At 44.2% G+C, this 18846-nt stretch overlaps 1 protein-coding gene across 1 annotated transcript in view; it reads right to left on the bottom strand.

Moving 5' to 3' along the window:
- Positions 1–3469: 3469 nt before the first annotated feature.
- Positions 3470–18846, bottom strand: part of SPINT1 (serine peptidase inhibitor, Kunitz type 1) — a 194101-nt gene continuing 178724 nt past the window's right edge. Inside the window, exons 9-10 of the mRNA XM_078659825.1 lie at positions 11196–11255; positions 3470–6435 (exon numbers count right to left, since the gene is read on the bottom strand). Coding sequence (XP_078515951.1) covers positions 6245–6435; positions 11196–11255 — 251 coding nt within the window. The 3' untranslated portion in view covers positions 3470–6244. The remainder of the gene's footprint in view (positions 6436–11195; positions 11256–18846) is intronic.

Here is an 18846-nt window from a genome sequence, read left to right as displayed (position 1 = left end):
ACCCCTTGGAGAGTGGCTGCTCTAAGAATGAGCTGCACAAACCCAATAGTGTCATCTGGGGGAGATGGTCTAGACGGGTATATATCATCTTGTGGCAGATCCGGTGCATTATAATCTTCCCATGGGTCACCTTATGGCCCAGGAATATCATCTGGGTCATTAATGTCATCCATGTGATGTTCACTCTGTATGTCCTGTAAGTAACTATCCCCATCATCCTCATCTCGTGGTATAAGACTATGTGTACTAGATGGTGAATGTACAGGAGAAATATCTACTGGTACTTCTACCTCTGGTGAAGGAATCCTCATTGGTGAAGTTTGAGCATGCTTTTTTAGAGCAACTGGCGGTGTTTTAGGATAGTCCATTTTCCTCTTTTCAGGCACTGAAGTGATATGTCCAGTCTTTGGATTAATATGAAGAGTTTTTTGCTTCGGATCAGGTTTAAAAAGCTCTTCAACTGGCAAATCTTTCTTTGGCGCCGATTTGTATGGTATGGGGCTGAAATGCTTAGGTTTAACAGTGTCTATTGTCTTTGGAGCAGGTTTTGGTTTCGGTTCCGAAGACTTTTTCCTAGGATCCATGCTCCTTGGATCCGGAGTTTTTGTTCCCGGAGTACGTTTAGACTCATCTACCTTCGGAGCCGAAGTAGGTTTCGGTACGGGAACCTTCTTTGGGTCCACTTTTTTCGGAACCGGGGTGGTTTTTGGTTCGGTAGCTTTGGGAACCTCTTTCGGTGCCGAACTTGCTTTCGGTTCGACCACTTTCAAAACCTTAGGATGCTTTGGTGCCGGTGTTAATTTTGGCTGAAGTCCCCAAGTCGACTGGAGGCTTTTTTGTATTCTTCGCTGCCGAGCCAGAAGGCGGGGCATCAGAAGGTTTTGGTCGGTGTGCACCTTGACCCAAAGGTATAAGTGGAACTGAAGTCTGTCCCGGTATGGTGGGGTGAACAGGGTCGATGTCTGTACTCACGACCTGTTCACCAGCTGGAAGATCTTCATCTTCGGATTGATCCTCGACTACGGAAGCTGAATCCTCTGCTTCAGAAGCGATGTCTTTGTGCTGCTGTTCTTCGACGTCTACTTCAATTGGAGCCTCATCTATGATGAGGTCTGGTGTCGACGAAGATGACTGCGCCATTACTCTTCGAGCTTGATGGTCCCTGATTGTTTTCTTGGACCGGAACGAAGCGCAGGCCTCACAGTCTCAAATCTCGTGCTCTGGAGATAAGCAGAGATTGCAAACCTCGAAGATCGGTGTGAGGGAATTTGTGTCCACACCGAGGGCACTTCTTGAAGCGTGTTCTTTCCATGAGCCAAAGGCCCAATGGCGCAGTTGGGCCCGACGTCCCCGACGAACGCTGGAATCGAGAAGTGAAGCCTCTGTTCGACGCTCGTAACCGGAATCAATGTTGACGACGATGCCGATGGTATTTTGATTGATTTATGGATTCGAAAAGAGATTGGTAACGGGACCGAACGATGAACACATCCGAGCCCGATGGCGGAAAAAACCAATCTGAAGATGGACTCGATGCCCATGCGCACTATGATCTAAGGGCGGAGTCATCCAACAGACCAAGACTCTTCCAAGACAACAACAAAGTGTAATCATCCGGGCCCACCACCAGATGGTGATCTAATGCAATAGTGTGTGGTCTGCAGCCCATATGCCTCGAACATCATATTACAGTGTTAGAGATGTACTCGTACAGGCCATATAAACTGGGAGGCAAAAGACATCTTGCTTCTCCCTTTCTCTACAATGTCTATTGCAAGACCTTCGCATGGCCTCTCCATAAAAGGTACATTTACCTGTAGACCAAGGCTGATGAAAGGGTTCAAGCGAGGAAGAACATGGTGCTCAGTCTTTAGAGAGGACAAAGACATCAGCAGTTGAAGAGAAACCTTCAACGGCGTCCTGAAGTCTTGGCCTAAGCACTGGTCTAGCCTATTGCAGCCTGGAAAGCAATCTCACAGCACATTACACTCCCCTAGGTTAGTTGTATCTTAATGCACCCTCCTCTGTGTTCCAAGTCCCTGCTGCTCAGCCAGTGTGTGTGAGGTCATCTAGAACGTAGAGAGTGTTTGTGGGATTGAAGTGTCAGGTGGAGATATGGGCCGAGCAGCAAGATGCTGCTCCTAGTGGGTCTTAGCTATCTACCTGAAACTAGATCTAATAAATCTTCTTATAATTTACACTACAGCCTCTGAACTTTGAGTATAACAGTTACCCAGTAGTTTACTCCAGCGAGTCCCCCTGTCCTATTTGTGGCCCACGTTCCTCAAGGACTAGTAATTTGGCTGGCTGTGGAATAATGGAACGGAGTCCCTTTCGAAAGACAGCAGTGCTAGGGTTCGAAAAATGCTACTGAATAAAGAATTTACAGATGAGGTATGATTTATTATTATTTCTTTACACAATACTGGTCTTCTAACAAAGTAGCAGTCCAAAAGATATCAACATCTAGAATAGATTTGTATACCAGACTTGCTGTACACAGGTTACACGATGTATAATAAATCATCCTAAGGTGTTGTACTATAATATTGAAGTTTTAATAGCCATCTAATACACATATCGACTTAACTATAACTACCAACATATTGTAAAAGGTAAGTACACATGGAGTTCGAAAAATAAATTTACACATCCCCATGTATTTTTACATTGATATGCTGGTAGTCAACATTGCGGTGTCGAGATATGTAGCTCAAGATTATTGTATCTTTTGACAATCTTCTCAAAACGTCCTTGCTCAAAGTTTCCCCGTGGCAAAAAAAACATACATTTTGCAAACAATCAAATTGTCCATTTCATAAAGTAAACATCCTCCTGGCCAGTACAGAGAAAGAAAAACACCTCTCACTGTTGCCTACTGGTGCAGTAATACAGCTGGAAAGCAGGGCATGGATAAATGTGTGTTGTATGCATTATCTAACACCCAAGAGCACTGTCTATACCTCTTGCATTCAAAATGGCTAGAATGCATCACAGTAGGGTATTCCTTTATCCCTACAAGATGCAGCGCCCGTTAAGGGACTGCATATGTTCATTCATTAAGAAGTGCATTGAAAAACACAGGTTATGTTCTGGTTTTTAAGAGATCTTATCCTTAACCACATTAGTGCTAAGGCAATTCCTCCTCTGCGCTGCATGACCTAAATTCCCATTGTTCATGACGAGCTCAGCTCGTCATGAGCACAGGAGCAGTGCACTGCATGACGAGCAGAGCTCGTCATGAGCATGCAAGGGGTTAACCAAGACTAAGGCTCTGTTTCGAAAGGACTGGTAAGCATCTCTTGCTTGTAGTTCCCCAGAATAACAATATTGCTGCAAAGTATATGTTCCTCCAAAGGTGACTCAATGCTTCAGGAGATTGACGTGTCAAGGTCAGAATGTTGTATAGTTTTTAATCACACTTTAAAAAAATAAAGAATCCCAAACTATTAAAAACTGTAATTCTTGCTTTTGACTCAGATGTTATCATTTAACAAGGCAGACAATATCATGTTATGCTTACTAAGTCATCTGCACAGTACAAGCCTGTGGAATACAGGTAACTTTGCAAATGGGAAGAGCTACCTCCATTTTACAAACTTCCGTCCTGGAAACATTCATTAAAAAAGCAACAGGTATGAAATAAACATGTGAAAAGAAACAACAAATACCTACATCATTTGTATACACATTGTTACAATGGCTTTTCTCACACCACAGTACAAATGATTGAAAGATGCAGCGGCTAAAACATTAAAAACTGCAAGGAGTTACATGATCTTAGAAATAGTTTTAAAACTATAACACACAGACGTAATGATACAACAAATCTATACAAAAATGAAATATCCAGCATTGTTGCTGCTGTGCTTTTACCACAACACAGAGGCTTGGGGTTTCTCCCAGATACACCCAGAGTTAAAAGTTTATCATATTTTCATCCATGGTTTGACGTTCAGCCCATTATACAAGAAGTTAGGAGTCCTGGCCCTAGCACTTGCCTGGCAGATATTAAAAGTTCATCTCACTACTTTTTACAAAGTGACAAAATCCCAATCTTCTGAGAGAGGGTCCAATCCCACTAAGATGTTAGGAGTTCATCGCTCAACAAGCAGAAGTTAATGGTAAAACCATCTACGCTTAGGAGTTTATAGTTCATTCAACTGTGCTTAGACCTGGGGCTGTATTACACAAGGGGCTCAGTTCCCCAGTGTGTGCAAGGCACATCTTTAAATGGGTGCTCCGGGCGTAGGCAGGGCAGTGCACCCTAATTAAAGGAAAATGCTGTTCCCATTGCAGGCGCAAACTGGCACCCCCGCTCGGAACGGGGCATTAGTGAAAACCAGACTGGATGCTTGAAGCAATCGGTCTGCCTTTCAGTGCAAGCAGTGGACATAGCCCCCCGTTTCAGTGGGGGGCAGGAGATCCCCTTGCAGGCGGGTGTAGTATGACTGTACCCACCAGGGGAGCAATGCCTGGGTTGTCCTTCTGACTCTTACCCAAGGGCACCCTTCTGGCACATTGACTGTATGCCACCTCTGATGTGACACAAAGTGGTCTCGGACAGGTTTCTTGCCTCTGTATGGCATGAGGGCAAAGGGATCCCTCATTTGCATGGCCCTGCTCCCCCAGGCAAATGGTAGAATGCTCATCTGTTTTCTCACAGTTGCACCTTTTTCACCAGAGTAATCTGTAGTACAAAAGGAATTTGCACAAGCATCTGTGGCCCCTACTATATTACCAGAGTGCCCCACGGCAGCAAAAAGAAGGGATAATGTCTGTTACACGCCAGGGTAGTTTGCATAACTCATCCTCTGTAATTCACTTCACTGCAAGCACGGTTTATGATTTCATTCCGCTATTGTGAGTTTTTTGAATGAATTCCTCCATATGCAGAGTTTAGGAATTCACATAAATAAATGTAGAGGTTAAAGGTTTATACCGCAGTGCATAATATTAGATTAGGAGTTCCTTTCACTACACGCAGAGGTTAGGAGTGTAAAAGCAGGCACTGGTTAGTTGTGATTAACATCATAACCACACATATTTAGGTGTGAATTGTGGCACTACCCTCCTACTGAACTTACAGAAACTCTCACACAAAATTAAAGTGCACGGAGTGGGGCGTTCCATACTGTATTCGTGGACCAATAATTTAAAACTGCTGCATCTGGATTATTCGGCACCAGTGGTCGGGGGTGGAGGGTAAAGGCTAGCAAAATATTCTGTGCAAATCAGGGCAATCACTAAATGTAATGCACTCTAAACTGCAGCTTTGCACTGCTTATCCAGAAGAAATCAATCAGAGGATACTGGTTGGTGGATGTTTTTCCTGAAGAATGTCTTCTTTCTGTCTGAGGCTGAGCAAAAATATATTTAAGTGAGCTACAATGGACAAAACACAACGAATCGTGGTAGGTGGATTCATAAACAATAACACAAAACCTGTTGTAAGAATAATATAAAACTACAAACTCAACTCTGCATAATATACAAACCATCCCCTACGATTTAACACTTCCCACACACCATATTCCATCATGTCATAGTCCTCAAAATCAAAGTCCGGCAATAATATTGGGCAAACTGATGTAGTTGCGTGGAGAAGAATTTGGGTGGCTTCTGTTCTGACTGTAAAGGTACTGTTCAGACAGGAAAACGTTAACACGTAAAACATTTTAACATCCCCCTGATAATTGCATAATCTCTCGGACATCATATAAACAAACCAAGGCGCTCGTGAAAATGTGTAAATAAATTAGAATACACTACATCAACTGAATGGGGAAGGTAATGTACAAATGGTGGTAAAGGACATATTAGTTATAACTAACTAGTCTACCTAGAGAAGGGACAGACTTCACAAGAGACAGAATTTATATCAAAGCCCGAACATATGCAAGATGCTAGATCCAAATTGAGCCCCGTTTAAGAAATAGGCTATTTACTTCACTGGGATCTGAATCTTTCAAGGTCATCCAGATGGGTCAAAATAGCCATCTTAGAAGCAAGCAAGGGCAAAACTAAATATAATAACTCGATATACTTCCGAGCAGAGCAGATCTTCATGGCAAAAATATAAGGAACCTTTGTAATAAAAAAAACTGCGTTCGCACTTTGATGTTGACAAGAAAGACAACATATTAAGGGGAAGGAAGATATAATAGGCAATCTGCAGAAACAGTACATGGAACAAATGTCTTTTCTGTGGATATGTTTAGGAGGTCTGACGTCTCTTTTCTGGTCAGACAGGCTTTGTGGTTGCATTGTAGACAAGATGTTCTGTATCCTCTGTGGTAGACAGTGTAGAGCTGTTGGTCATTGGCTGACGTCTTCGGCTGCTGTTCCTCCTCTTCATGAAACAGTAACCAAGTATTGCCAGGACGATAAGGATACAGATGCCAAGTAACACCGCAACAGCTACTTCGACTGAACCTACGACAAAAATATACAGATAGTAGTGCATAAACTGTGTCACGATTACAAAATATTACACACCCGAGTACACATCTCCCTCATTTATAAGGGTTGAAAATAGAAACATGTAGGCTTATAGGAGAAAACAGACGGAACCTACTGGAATTTCCTTATTAGTAGTTTTAAGAAACTTGCTCCCTTTCAATTTTGAGGGTTTTTAAGACCATTCTGTAACTATGCAAATGAAGAGGGTATAGAGTTGTGCTTTAACAATATTACATTTAATGACATCAGATTTAAATATTTATATGCTGCTGTTCGGACGAAAAGACCCCTGCATGGTGACGGAAGTTGCACACCTGGCCCTGAGTGCCCCAGCTGCATGGAAGCACGCCAAGATCAATGCCTTACTCGAAAAACCCAGGGCTGACCCTAAGGACCTCAAGAACTTCATGCCCATCTCCCTGCTCCCGTTCCAGGCGAAGGTCATCGAGAAGACCACCAACAGACAACTGACCTGCTATCTCGAGGGGAACAGCATCCTGGACACGTCCCAGTCCGGGTTCCGCAACAACCACAGCACCAAACCTGCCCTCATCGCTGCCACCGACTACATCAGGGCCCTGCCGGACAACGGCGATACCGCGGCACTCATCCTCCTGGACCCGTCAGCCGCCTTCGACACTGTCTGCCACTGCACCCACTGCACCCTACGCACACGCCTTCACAACGCAGGGATCTGAGACACTGCTCTGGACTAGACCACCTACTTCTTCTCCGGCAGAACCCAGAGCATCCGCCTTCCCCTTTTCCACTCCGAAGACACTGAAATCATCTGCGGCGTACCCCAGGGCTTATCCCTCAGCTCGACATTGTTCAACATCTACATGGAACCGCTCGCCCACGTCGCCCGACTACATAACCTCAACATCATCTCCTACGCCGACGACACCCAGCTGATCCTATCTCTCATCAAGGACCCCCTCACCGCCAAAACCCACCTCCACGAAGGAATGAAGGCAGTCACCAAGTGGATGAAGAACAGCCGCCTGAAGCTAAACTCAGACAAGACAGAAGTCCTCATCCTCAGCTCCACCCCCTCGGCCTGGGACGACTCCTGGTGGGTGACCGCACTGGGAACAGCACCAACACCCACCGACCACGCAAGCAACCTGGGGTTCATCCTCGACTCTACCCTCTCCATGACGAAGCAGGTTAACGCAGTCTCGTCCTCCTGCTTCAACACCCTCCGCATGCTCCGCAAGATCTACAGGTGGATCCCCACCGAAACAAGAAGAACGGTCACCCAAGCCCTCGTCAGCAGCAGGTTGGACTACGGAAATGCCCTCTACGCAGGAGCCTCGGCCAAACTCCTGAAACGACAGCAACGCATTCAGAACGCCTCTGCACGCCTGGTCCTCGACATCCCTTGCCGCAGCCACATCACACCCCACCTGAGAGACCTGCACCTGCACTGGCTCCCCGTCAACAAGAGGATCACCTTCAAGCTCCTCACCCACGCACACAAGGCACTCCACGACACCGGATGAGCATACCTCAACAGACGACTCACCTTTTACACCCCTAACCGCCAGCTCCGCTCCGCCGACATCTCCCTCGCCACTGTCCCCCAGATTCAAAGAGCAACCTCTGGCGGCAGATCGTTCTCCCACCACGCTGCCAAGACCTAGAACACCCTCCCCATCCTCCTACGGCAGACCCAGGACCTGCTTACCTTCAGAAGACTACTCAAGACCTGGCTATTCGAGCAGTAGCAGCATCCCCCTCCCCCCCAGCGCCTTGAGATCCCCACGGGTGAGTAGTGCGCTTTACAAATGTTCTGATTGATTGATTGATGTATGTCTGGATCCAGAGTACCGATTTTTGGTCATGGGCAAACAAGGATAATGCAGGTGCGCCCTAATCTAGGCAAGTGTTGCAGTGATGTGGTCTTGCTAAACCAGGAAGGGGCGTACCATGCGATACCCCCATAATGGTAGAGTGCTACTGTCCTTACAGGTGTCCAGTTACACTAGCATGGTGGTGGTAGCATACCTGTTTTTGTGTTTAGTAGTGATCAGTAGCATGATCAGTAGCATGAACAGTGCTTTTTTTACCTGTGCCACAGGAGTGATGCATAGTCCTGCTCATGTAAAGTTCCACTGCAGTGTACTTAGCTCACTTTTGGCCATGATGGTGTTTATATGTAGAGCTAGACGGTGTACGATACTTGCATGTGCATGCTGGGATGTATATATACCCCTGCATGGTACAGAACATGGAGGAAAGTGGGTTCCATTTTGGAAGCCCAAGGACTGGAAAGGCTAGTGAAGGTAAGGACTGCAACCCCAACAGAAGGCTGGGGTGGAAACACAATGCTGTAAGGAAAGCAGGGCATCCTCTCTGCACATCAAAGGTTTCTTTGATTCCAGGAAGAGTTACTGTTCAATGGGGAATCGGCAAATTGTCATGAAGTTGGCGGGTCTGATAAGGTTGGCACTGTAGGACCAGGGAATCATGAAGGAGGGGAAGGATCAGACCTTTTAACCCTTGTGAGGCATTGTAAGCAAGTACTTCTTTTTGACATGGTCACCCCCAATGTTTGCCTGGCACATGATGTGATTTTCAACTGGAAGTGCACAAGGTTCCTGCTAACCAGGTCCCCAGTGCCAGAGCTCTTTCCCAAAACTGTACAGCAATATCACCATTCCATGCTATGGAATGGTGATATTGCTTTGGGATGAACAAGTAGGAGCTGTTGGGAACCTATCCAATTCCCTGATTTTGGGACCATCTAGACAAACAGATGGTGTGCGGACAATAGGCTTTTTTTCTAATCTAGTATTTAACGCTACATATTTCTGTAGTGTAATTGGCATCTTTTAGGTAGTAGTTGCCTTAAAGCCAGACGAGCATCCATGGTATAAGTAAGAATATTATTTGTCACACTATAGCACTTTTTATGTGAATGAATATATTTGTTTGATTGTGCGGTTCTTTTCCATTCTGGGAAACACTACTACCTCGATTGCATTGCACAACCAATACAAGGGGTTGTACTTGAAAAAACTGTTTTCATCAAAAACAAATGACAAAACTAGCATGCCGGAATAAAGCCAGACTGCCTGCGCTGCCAAGTTACTACATGGGACATTCTCCATACGTTATGAGGATGCTCCCAATTAACCCACTATTGGTCTGAAGAGGTGTGCCTATTACCAGAGGCCACTGGATGCTCTGTGTAACTCCTTTGCCCCGATTTTGTATTCTGCGTATCTACCCATGCCCTGCTAAATACAGTTACTAGCTGCTTCATCAACATGGCCTTGGTGCTGGCTACGCATAAAATCACTATGATATGGAAGAACGTTGAGGGTCTTTGAATTGAAAGTTGGCAGGCAGACGTAATACGATGGGCAACATGGGATGGTATTGCTCTGCTTCGTGAAGCACACCAGGGCAGATGCCCCTTAGAATATGCAAGGTCAGGGGTTGCGATTTTGGCAGATTTTCAAAGAGATGAGACTTGGACTGCGGATGTGAGCTCTGACTGCTTGGCTGCGCTATCCCTGCTAGGTTACCCATGGCCTGATGTTTGAGCTCCCAGATGTGCTTGCGACTTCCCTGCACCATTACCGCATTTCAATTTTGGGCTCCGTTCAGAATATGCTTTTTGAGGAATGCCTGCTTTGGTCACTGCTATCTGATTCTTTATTCTTGGGGCGAGTGGGGAGGAGGGACATGCCGCGGGGTGGGAGTTGGGTATAGATGTTTGTTTGATTACTGTCTATTTTTTTTCTTTTATATGCATATTTTATCTGTCATGGTGTACACAAATTCAATGCTGACATGACTTTCGTTCACATGCAAATATCTTGGCTTAATATATTTTGCACTGCTGACTTTTGACACTAGACAGTTAAAATCTTATTTGATTAGACAATATTACATACGTACATTGATGTATGTTATGCAACTGGCAGTGACATTATGTTGAGTTTTTCTAGCTCACTAAAACTCTAAAAAAAATAGTTAGGTGTAATAAAAATATGTTTTCCTTTCAAAAAACGGAAAAAAGTACTGAAAAAACAAGCGTTAAAATAACGTTATAGTTACGTGAATTTGTCAGTGTGAACATTAATGATCTGAACTAAAAAAAAAAAAGAAATCACAGAAATTCACCAATTATAGTTAACAACGCTACTATAACTTGTGCCCACACTATGCACTGCTTATGACCTCACATATGACATCACTCATGACCATGTTCTATGATATCGCTGATGACATCTCAAATGAAATAATTGATGACATCACTGATGACATCATCCAATGAGTGTGCTTGTTTGTGTGATTCGGTACGTGAGTGGTTTACTAGATGATGTATTAGTGATGTCACTGATCATGTCATGAGTGATGGAATATGTGAGGTCATAAGCAGTGCATTGCGGGGACATTAGTTCTGGTTAGTTCAGGTAACTATAACTATACCGGCTTAATTTTTATGGTTTCGTGTCTGTGAATTCTGAACTAGAACGTCCCTGTAACCTTTGTTTTTTTCAGTGGAAAAATAAATAAATAATAATTATATATATATATGTATCTTTTCGTAGTGCTTACAGTGAAAGAACTGTGTTCCACTAAGGTATTAGAATTTAAGACAGCATAATGTAAAGAAGGCATCGTGATCAACCTGCAATGCAACACTGCAGACATTCTTGCACTTTGTAGCTGAAAACTACAAATATATAGTTTAGCCATACAATAAATCATCTTACCAGATCCTTGCGCTGCTTGTTTATCATTAGATCCAAGTTTTCTCCCAAACACGTCATTTTCTGTTTGGAGAAAATTAATGGACAGTGAGCAATTTTCAAAGGAAAGACTGTGCTCAACACCATTTTATATAACATACTGGGGACCGAAATTTATTAAGTCTTCCAAGAAGGCCGGTTACCCATCCACAAACAGAAGTAGCTAGGAGAGCTCAGGTTTTAGATTCACCCACGCCCCTAACTGTATGGGTAAGGCTCGGCAGGTCAGTGGCTATCACCTGCCAAACAGTTAGCTGTAGTCCTCTTGCTGGCTTGCCTGCAGCCAGCTCTCCAGGTTTTAAAAAAGCCTGGAAATTACAGCTTCTCCAGATCCATCTCAACAGCAGGAACTACTTTCATCTGAACAAAGCACACACATAACATTAAGGAAAATAGGCTGTGCCAGCAAGCCGCCATGGATGAGTGTGAAAGACTGCTACACGTTCAAAACAGATAACTGCAGCTTGCAGCCAGCTATCTTGCCCAGCTACCATCTATGAACAGGAAGCAGAAAACAGAAAGCAGAAACACAGTCATGTAATAAAAGCAATCTCTATTGCATAGGCACAGCTAATAACTTCGTTTGCTATCAGTCGCAGCTGCTGCTAATATAAAGTGGGGGGGGGGGCATGGGAGGAATAATAATGAATAAAAAAGACTTACCTTTTGCTGATGCTGCCCGTCGCTTTAGTGCTCCTCTGCCACACAGCACAGGCTCCCAGACTCTCCCACACAATCTAGACACTGCTCCCATGCTATTACCAAGCATAAGAGAAGCACTGGGATTGGCTGAGCGGGCTGGTTTGATGCTCACTCAGGCACAGGCCTGTGCCTTTTCTCTACCTGGCTGTGCAACACAGCTGGATGGAGAAATTTAAGTGCGCATGTTGGTTTGGCGGTCCTGAGACAGATAGCCAAACCGACATGCACAAATATAGTGCCCATCACTCCTCCTCCCTGCCCTGGCCTGGCCCCGCCCTGCCCTAGACTGCCATTGGCTCATTCAGTCAGTGAAAAATAAAATGACAATAAAATGGTTTTATTATCATTTTCTTTTTCATATGCTGGCTCTGAGCAGTGGGGCGACGCTCCTCCGCCATTACGGAGAAGACACTGCAGCTTTCTATACCAATCTTATGGATGCATTGCATAGTAAACCGGTGTTGACATTGCACAGTTAAAAAAAAATAATTTTTATTGGACTTTGAAGACTGATCATGAGGGGAGCTCTCAGGGGTTTGCACATGTTACTAAAGTTGTACACAAATTAGGACCTTTGGGGAGATTTATCCACAGATCTAAGCGTCTTTCTTGCTGCAGAGCTATCACTGCAGAGACTTAAAATTACAAAAAAGCTTTAGCGCCCATTTGCAACCTTACTGACTGGCAGAAAGTGGATGCACCCTACAAAAATATTAATGTCTTTATAGTTAAATGTGCTAAATTTCCAAAAAAGAAACCCAAAGTATCTGCCTCCGGCTCCAACTTGCTGTAGCATACTTTCCTTGCCCAGTCTGCAGCCGTACCCTCGGAGAAACTCTTAGACCGGCTCATTGGTTTAGCGTTTGTTGAGGAGTGTGCATGACCTAGCACTGATGGAGAGGTTGACGGTGCAGGACTTGCTCCGGATACTGCTCATTTGGCCGCAAGATTCCAGAGTCCCAGTGGAAAGTCTTGGACCTAATGACTACATTCCCATCTGAATCAAAGAATGCCTGCCATTTTATCTGCTGTTCATGCACCATACATGACACAGGCCATGCAGAAACCAAACTGACAGCAGAAGCTTGCTGCTCTTCAGTCCTACTCTAATAGAAAGATGATTGGGGGGGCCTTATAGGGGTGGATGCACTAGTCAGCCTTCCAGAATCATCCTATGGTTTCTCAATAGCAGCTTCAGGGACGGTTTCAGACAATTAACTATATGTCATTATTTCTCATAAAAGAACAGTTTCAAACAGCTCTCGTTAAACCTTCTGTAATGGATACAGTGACGGACTCTATAAAGAATCGCTAGAGTACAGAGAAGAGAAATTTGAAGAGCTTACGTAAAAATAGATGCGTGAAGCAACCATGCACCATTGTATTATGAAAATGCTCTTGAACAATATTGAAACTGTTTCTGCAGAATCACTAAGGTGAACTTGTAACTTTAACTAAAGAAGAAAAGAAAAAGTTACATAACTCCAGTAACCATATTTCTTATAGAAAACTCTTTCAACCTGTCCATTCATTATCTTTTGAATCTCCTCAAGGTACCTAGAAGTATGAGAGTTTTAAACATTGTGAGAGTTTTAAACATTGTGAAAATCATTAATCTAGGTAGGTGTCTACAGGTTACTGAGTAAACAAGATGCCATTGAGACAAAATCATGTCATCTGGGATCCCAAGGAAGCAAAACTATATCACCTGGGCATGAGAGGTGCGGAGTAGGCACCCATGGTGTTGAAAACAGCAGCCGGCAAAGGCTGAACATGTGGGCATTCGCATGGTATGTTAAGGGAGATGTTGACCAAAGTGGGCAATGGAGACATCTTTCTGTTTCCAGGGGCTAGGACATTTAAATTCTCCAGTATGATGCATGTCTGATGAGGACAAAGTTTAATCAGCTTCATTTACAGGATGCATTCATTCTATTTTCGCCAGTGTCCACCTCTCCCTCCCATTTAGTTTGTATCAGGAGCGGGACTCCATGATCTTCCACATATGCTGAGCTTTACAGAGTTGTAATCATTTTGGAACCTCCATTAAGCTGGAAGAACAAACGTGTGGAAAGACTGAGTGAAGAAAGGAGAACAGGCATGCTCCAGTGTTTCCCCAAGTAGATACTACACCGTATTCTACAGTAAGAACTGCAAAAGTTTTGATAAGGAATTAAGTACAAATAAGGGATCAGGTGACATTCAACATTTGTCCACAATGCTGTCACATATTGCATGTGGCGGGAAACTCAGGATACTGGTTTCCCTACCAGATCGTCGCATCTGAAAGGTTGAGTAGGAGAAAGAAACCAACAGGCCATTCAAGGACAAGACCGGCTGCTTAAACGGATATACTTGTTGTTTCAGGGAATGGGGTTATACAGTGTTTTGCAGCATCCAGGCATGTATATGTTGTGTGGTAGTGCCAAACTAAGTGAACATCAACTTTAAGTGGGATTGCTGGGGCTGGAATTTATCTTGCATAATAAACAGACATGTAGCTCTGCCCCGATTAACACAATTGCAATTGAATTTGCTATTCTTGTTTTCTTTTGGCCAAGCTTACACAAAATCTGTGTAGGTTGGGAGGCCTAGAAGTGAAATTAAATTAACCACAAGACCCAGACACCGACACTGATGTCAACGAGGAGGACCAAAAGCATTTTAAGTTTACTTATGGTTTGTTAATCCAGTGTTTGGACAGGCCTTTTTAATTGGAAGAGCGAAATGCCCTCAGGCCTGATCATGTAAAGTTCCACTTGAGTGTCATGCTAGAACCTGTGTTGACACCCCCATGTACACTGTTGCTAGTGGAATCCCTTTTGCATTGCCTCCAATTTTGACATGGCACTAGAGGTAGGTTGAGAAACAGCCTCTACTGACAGTGGAGGTGTGCTGCCTGCATTCCTGATCTGGAGGTTGTCTCTCTTTACACTCAAGTGGAGGGAATGAGACGGTCCTGACTCAGGAAATTCTATGGGACTTATTTAGCAAGAGATTGTGTATTATTTATTAGTCCTTCCTGAACACGGTCATTTAGTTTATGGTGGGAAATGGTCTCGAGACACCAGGTTCACTCATTAGAGCGGAAGACATTGAAGCAGGGCCTGGGCTGTTTGGAAGCCCTTGAGTGTTCTGTCCAGGAAGCCTGATGACAACAGGTACATAGTATCACACTTATTGTGCTTCTTTTATCGCTACAACTTCTTGGAACCAACACTATCTGCTGTGAGAGTCATCATTTACACAAAGTATCTCTGCACAAAGAACATTAAGGTATGAAAAGGACTAACTCCACACCAGTCCCTCTACTGTAAACAGTGGATCCCCTTCTCTTGTCTGCATATCAGGTATAAAGGTGGGACCAAAATGTACCCACTTGGTTACAGTTCCAAGCTGCTTCACTGACCAACGGTGGGGAACTCACATGGAACTTGATGTGCTGCAGTGCTGGGATCTGCCTGACACCCAGTCTCCTGGGGTAGGGGACATCACATGAAGCATGCACTTCTTGCAGGAGAAGCTGTGTGTGTGCCTGACACCTGGGAGGGTTTTGGTCGGATAGGATGGAAAAGGGGAGCCCCCTGTCCCACAGCTATCTACCTAAGGAGAAGTCCACAGCCGGAGGAGAGGAGCAGTGCAGGAGAAGCAGACAGCTAAGGAAGTGTGCCCAGAGCCAAACTGTGTGACCCTTGGCTTACCTGCCTGACCAAAGACCAAGTTCATATCCCTGATGATCCACCGCAGTGCCTGCTCCGGCATCACAGAGGAGCTGTGCTGACTCGTTCACTGCACTCAGAGAGACACAGACCAGAGGATAGAATCCTCCTATTATGAGAGCTGGATTCACCGGTCAGGATTGTCTTACTCGAGCTGCTGCAGTACTCAGTGGCAGCAGTATTCAGCTGAAGGAAGGGGGCAGCGCTTGAATAGGCTCCGGAGGCTGCGAGCATGCATGCTTGCCCAATTACAAATAAAAGCAGCACATCTGCGCTTGAAACGGCAGTCAACATCAGCTGAACCAAAGTAACTGATAGATATTGACTTTTAAGTTGGATAAATAGATTTTGATGGCCTTTGAAAGATAACTGCAATACATATACAAGAACTACATAGACAAAGATTACAAACAGACCTATGGGTTAAAACAGTTACAGAACACAGAAAGGCTGACCATTGCGAGCCTACAATTTAGATTCATTCGAAGACATTCACTCAGTAGTGAACTCTGAAGATCCCACAGGGCCCATCCTGATAGCACTACCCTTTCTCTATGCAACGTAATAAATGTTGGTGTGACTAGTACTTTTCTTAAAAAGGCTCTGGTCATTCACTTTTTGCATCTATTGGTCGACTGCTTGGGTTCAGAGTCTCTTCTACCACCACAGTACCTCTCGCAGGTGCCTTTAGCTAACTCATTCTCGCGAGGCTGACAGGTGCTGTAGGCGTGAACCTGGCCCAGTTTACAGCATGATGGACCCCAGCACACCAGTGATAAATAGCCTCATGCTATTGAGGCCCAGTAACATCTGGTTTCCCAGCCTGCAAACTAGTTCTAACTGGGGAGCTCAAAAATAACATTTAAGCCCCCCTCTGACAACTGAGGGAGCAGTATTTTTCACTCATGAGGCTCCACGTATTTTTTTATGCATCCCTGCTAAGGACTTTGCTACGCCCTTTTTTTTCTCCACCTCTCACTGAAATTCTGAATTCACAATTCAGCAGTAGTGGTGCCTTTATGCAGGAAGGTCTAAGGCACTAACAGTGGTTTTTGGAAGGCCAGTTCAAACAAGCACACACCACTTTTGGTGGTGGACGTTCACCACTTTTTTACAACTAAGTACAGACCCTGACCAGGTGGACTCTGTAAAGGAGGAGGTCAGCAGTATCTGGCCTCATCTCGCTGAGTTATTTCAAACTCTCACTGCAGGATGTACCGTATCAGCATTTAAGTTTCAATACTTTTTCGTTTTCCGACAAATATAGGTAATTCAACATAAAAAAACAGTTGCACACAAACCTTCATATAAAAACTCAGCCCAATCCCGCACACGGCCCATCACCATTCGCCCTTCCCCACTCCACACTGGCATCAGCAACAACTTGTCATGGTCGGAGTCTATTCCTCTGAGAGCATTTCTAGTTAATGTTATATTCATATCCCAACAGTGCTTGTTACAGCAAAGAAGCTCTAAGTGGCAGATAACGGACTGCTGACAATTTGCAGCACTTAAGTCTCCACAGACACGTATATAAATTGCTCAGAAACAGCATTACCATTCCCACAAACTCTTTTTGCGTTCCCTCGATTCTGTCTCTAAGTTCTCTAGGCCAGACAGGTACCAGAGCCTTTGTTGTCAGTCCATGTCTGTGGGTCATCACATTAGAGAAGTCATGTATAGTTAGGTATACTATCAGTATGTTATGAGTTAATTTGAATTTGGTTTATTTTATTTTAATCAATATTATGTTATGTCAGTAGCTAATTGTAGCACGATGTGGTTGGCGATAGTAAAGTAGTACTAATGATACGTATTTTGACCCACAGATACCTTGAAAAAGGCGCTGTTCGCGCCGAAATGCATTGGGAGGCCATTTAATGCTGATATTGAAAAGCATGCTATTTTGATGAAAAGTCAGAGATTTCGATTGATGTGAATCAACATTATTGATGTCGTTGTAAACCATGGAATATAACTAAATCGGAACTATTCAAATGAAGAATTGAACAGTTGTTTCACTAATTTATGCTGGAGATCCAGCCTACACTTGTGCCCAGGGAGACAAGCCGATCAAAGACTTGCTTTTTTCTTATTCATGACCACCCACTCCTGAGTGGGGAGTGGACCGTGGAGCACAGTAAACCAAGTTTAACGTATATATTGAAACTAGCAGTGCTCAAACCAAACTCATATTCCTAGTCATCTGCTGGTTTCTCACAACCTGCAAATCATAAGCTTTGCAGCCTGACTCATTTAGGATAAACACTTACCCATATTGGTCTTCAATTGGTATACCCCTTAAACTAATGAACCCAGCAGAACAGTCCCCAGGGCATGGTGTACCTCTTCCATCATCATGTGCCAAACACCTCTCAGGACAGGATATCACCAACAGTATAGTATATTCAATAACTTTCCCTTACCAACCCGTGCCTCTAAAACCGGTTATACTTCTTATGTATGGAAACTTTTCGAAGGATATGAGGTTACTCACAGCCACTTGTTTGCTCAGTGCACCTGGTGTCTATTTAGGCTATATATGAATTTTGCATATCCTGTTATGCCAAAATCCAACATCACCTTTAAAGATCACATTCCCAGTGTTATGCGCAGTGCTTTCTTCTAGCTCACATACTCTCCCTTGTGCAACTCTGATGCATATTCTGCATTATTAAATAATGGTTTAAAGGCAAGAGGAAGTTGGTCAGCTCCGCAATGACCCCCAGTTTGTCCCAAATTTGGAAAGTGGCTCAAAGTCATGGCAATATGAACAGGGCCTCTGTGCCTTGTTACTCACCACGTTTTTCTTCCATCTTCTACCCTTCACTTTTCTCTCTTTCAAAGTGTGACACTCTAAATGCAACAGGTATGCACAGACATGGGACTCATGCTCACTGTGCCGTAGGACTCTCGCTGCATCTCACGGCGGAGATTCATCAAGGATTAAACTCGTCAAAAGTTGCTTATCTTTTCATTCATAAGTGACCTCTACCAATTGGGGCTCGAGTGTTCCAATTGGAGTAGGATCAAGATTGATTTGAATATTGTTGGATATTTCATGTGGAGTGGCACAGCCAGCAAAAACAAGCAATGGAATGGAATGCAGCCCACAATAATTATTAGAGGCGGAGATGGTTTCAAGGATTTCACCCATCAGTTTATTTTCCTCCTCGATTTTCTAAGTGCGATGG

This window comes from Lissotriton helveticus, chromosome 9, assembly GCF_964261635.1.
Source record: "Lissotriton helveticus chromosome 9, aLisHel1.1, whole genome shotgun sequence".
Classification (NCBI taxonomy): domain Eukaryota; kingdom Metazoa; phylum Chordata; class Amphibia; order Caudata; family Salamandridae; genus Lissotriton; species Lissotriton helveticus.
Note: the sequence above shows the minus strand (reverse complement) of the source record. Positions and strands in the feature narration are given on the sequence as shown.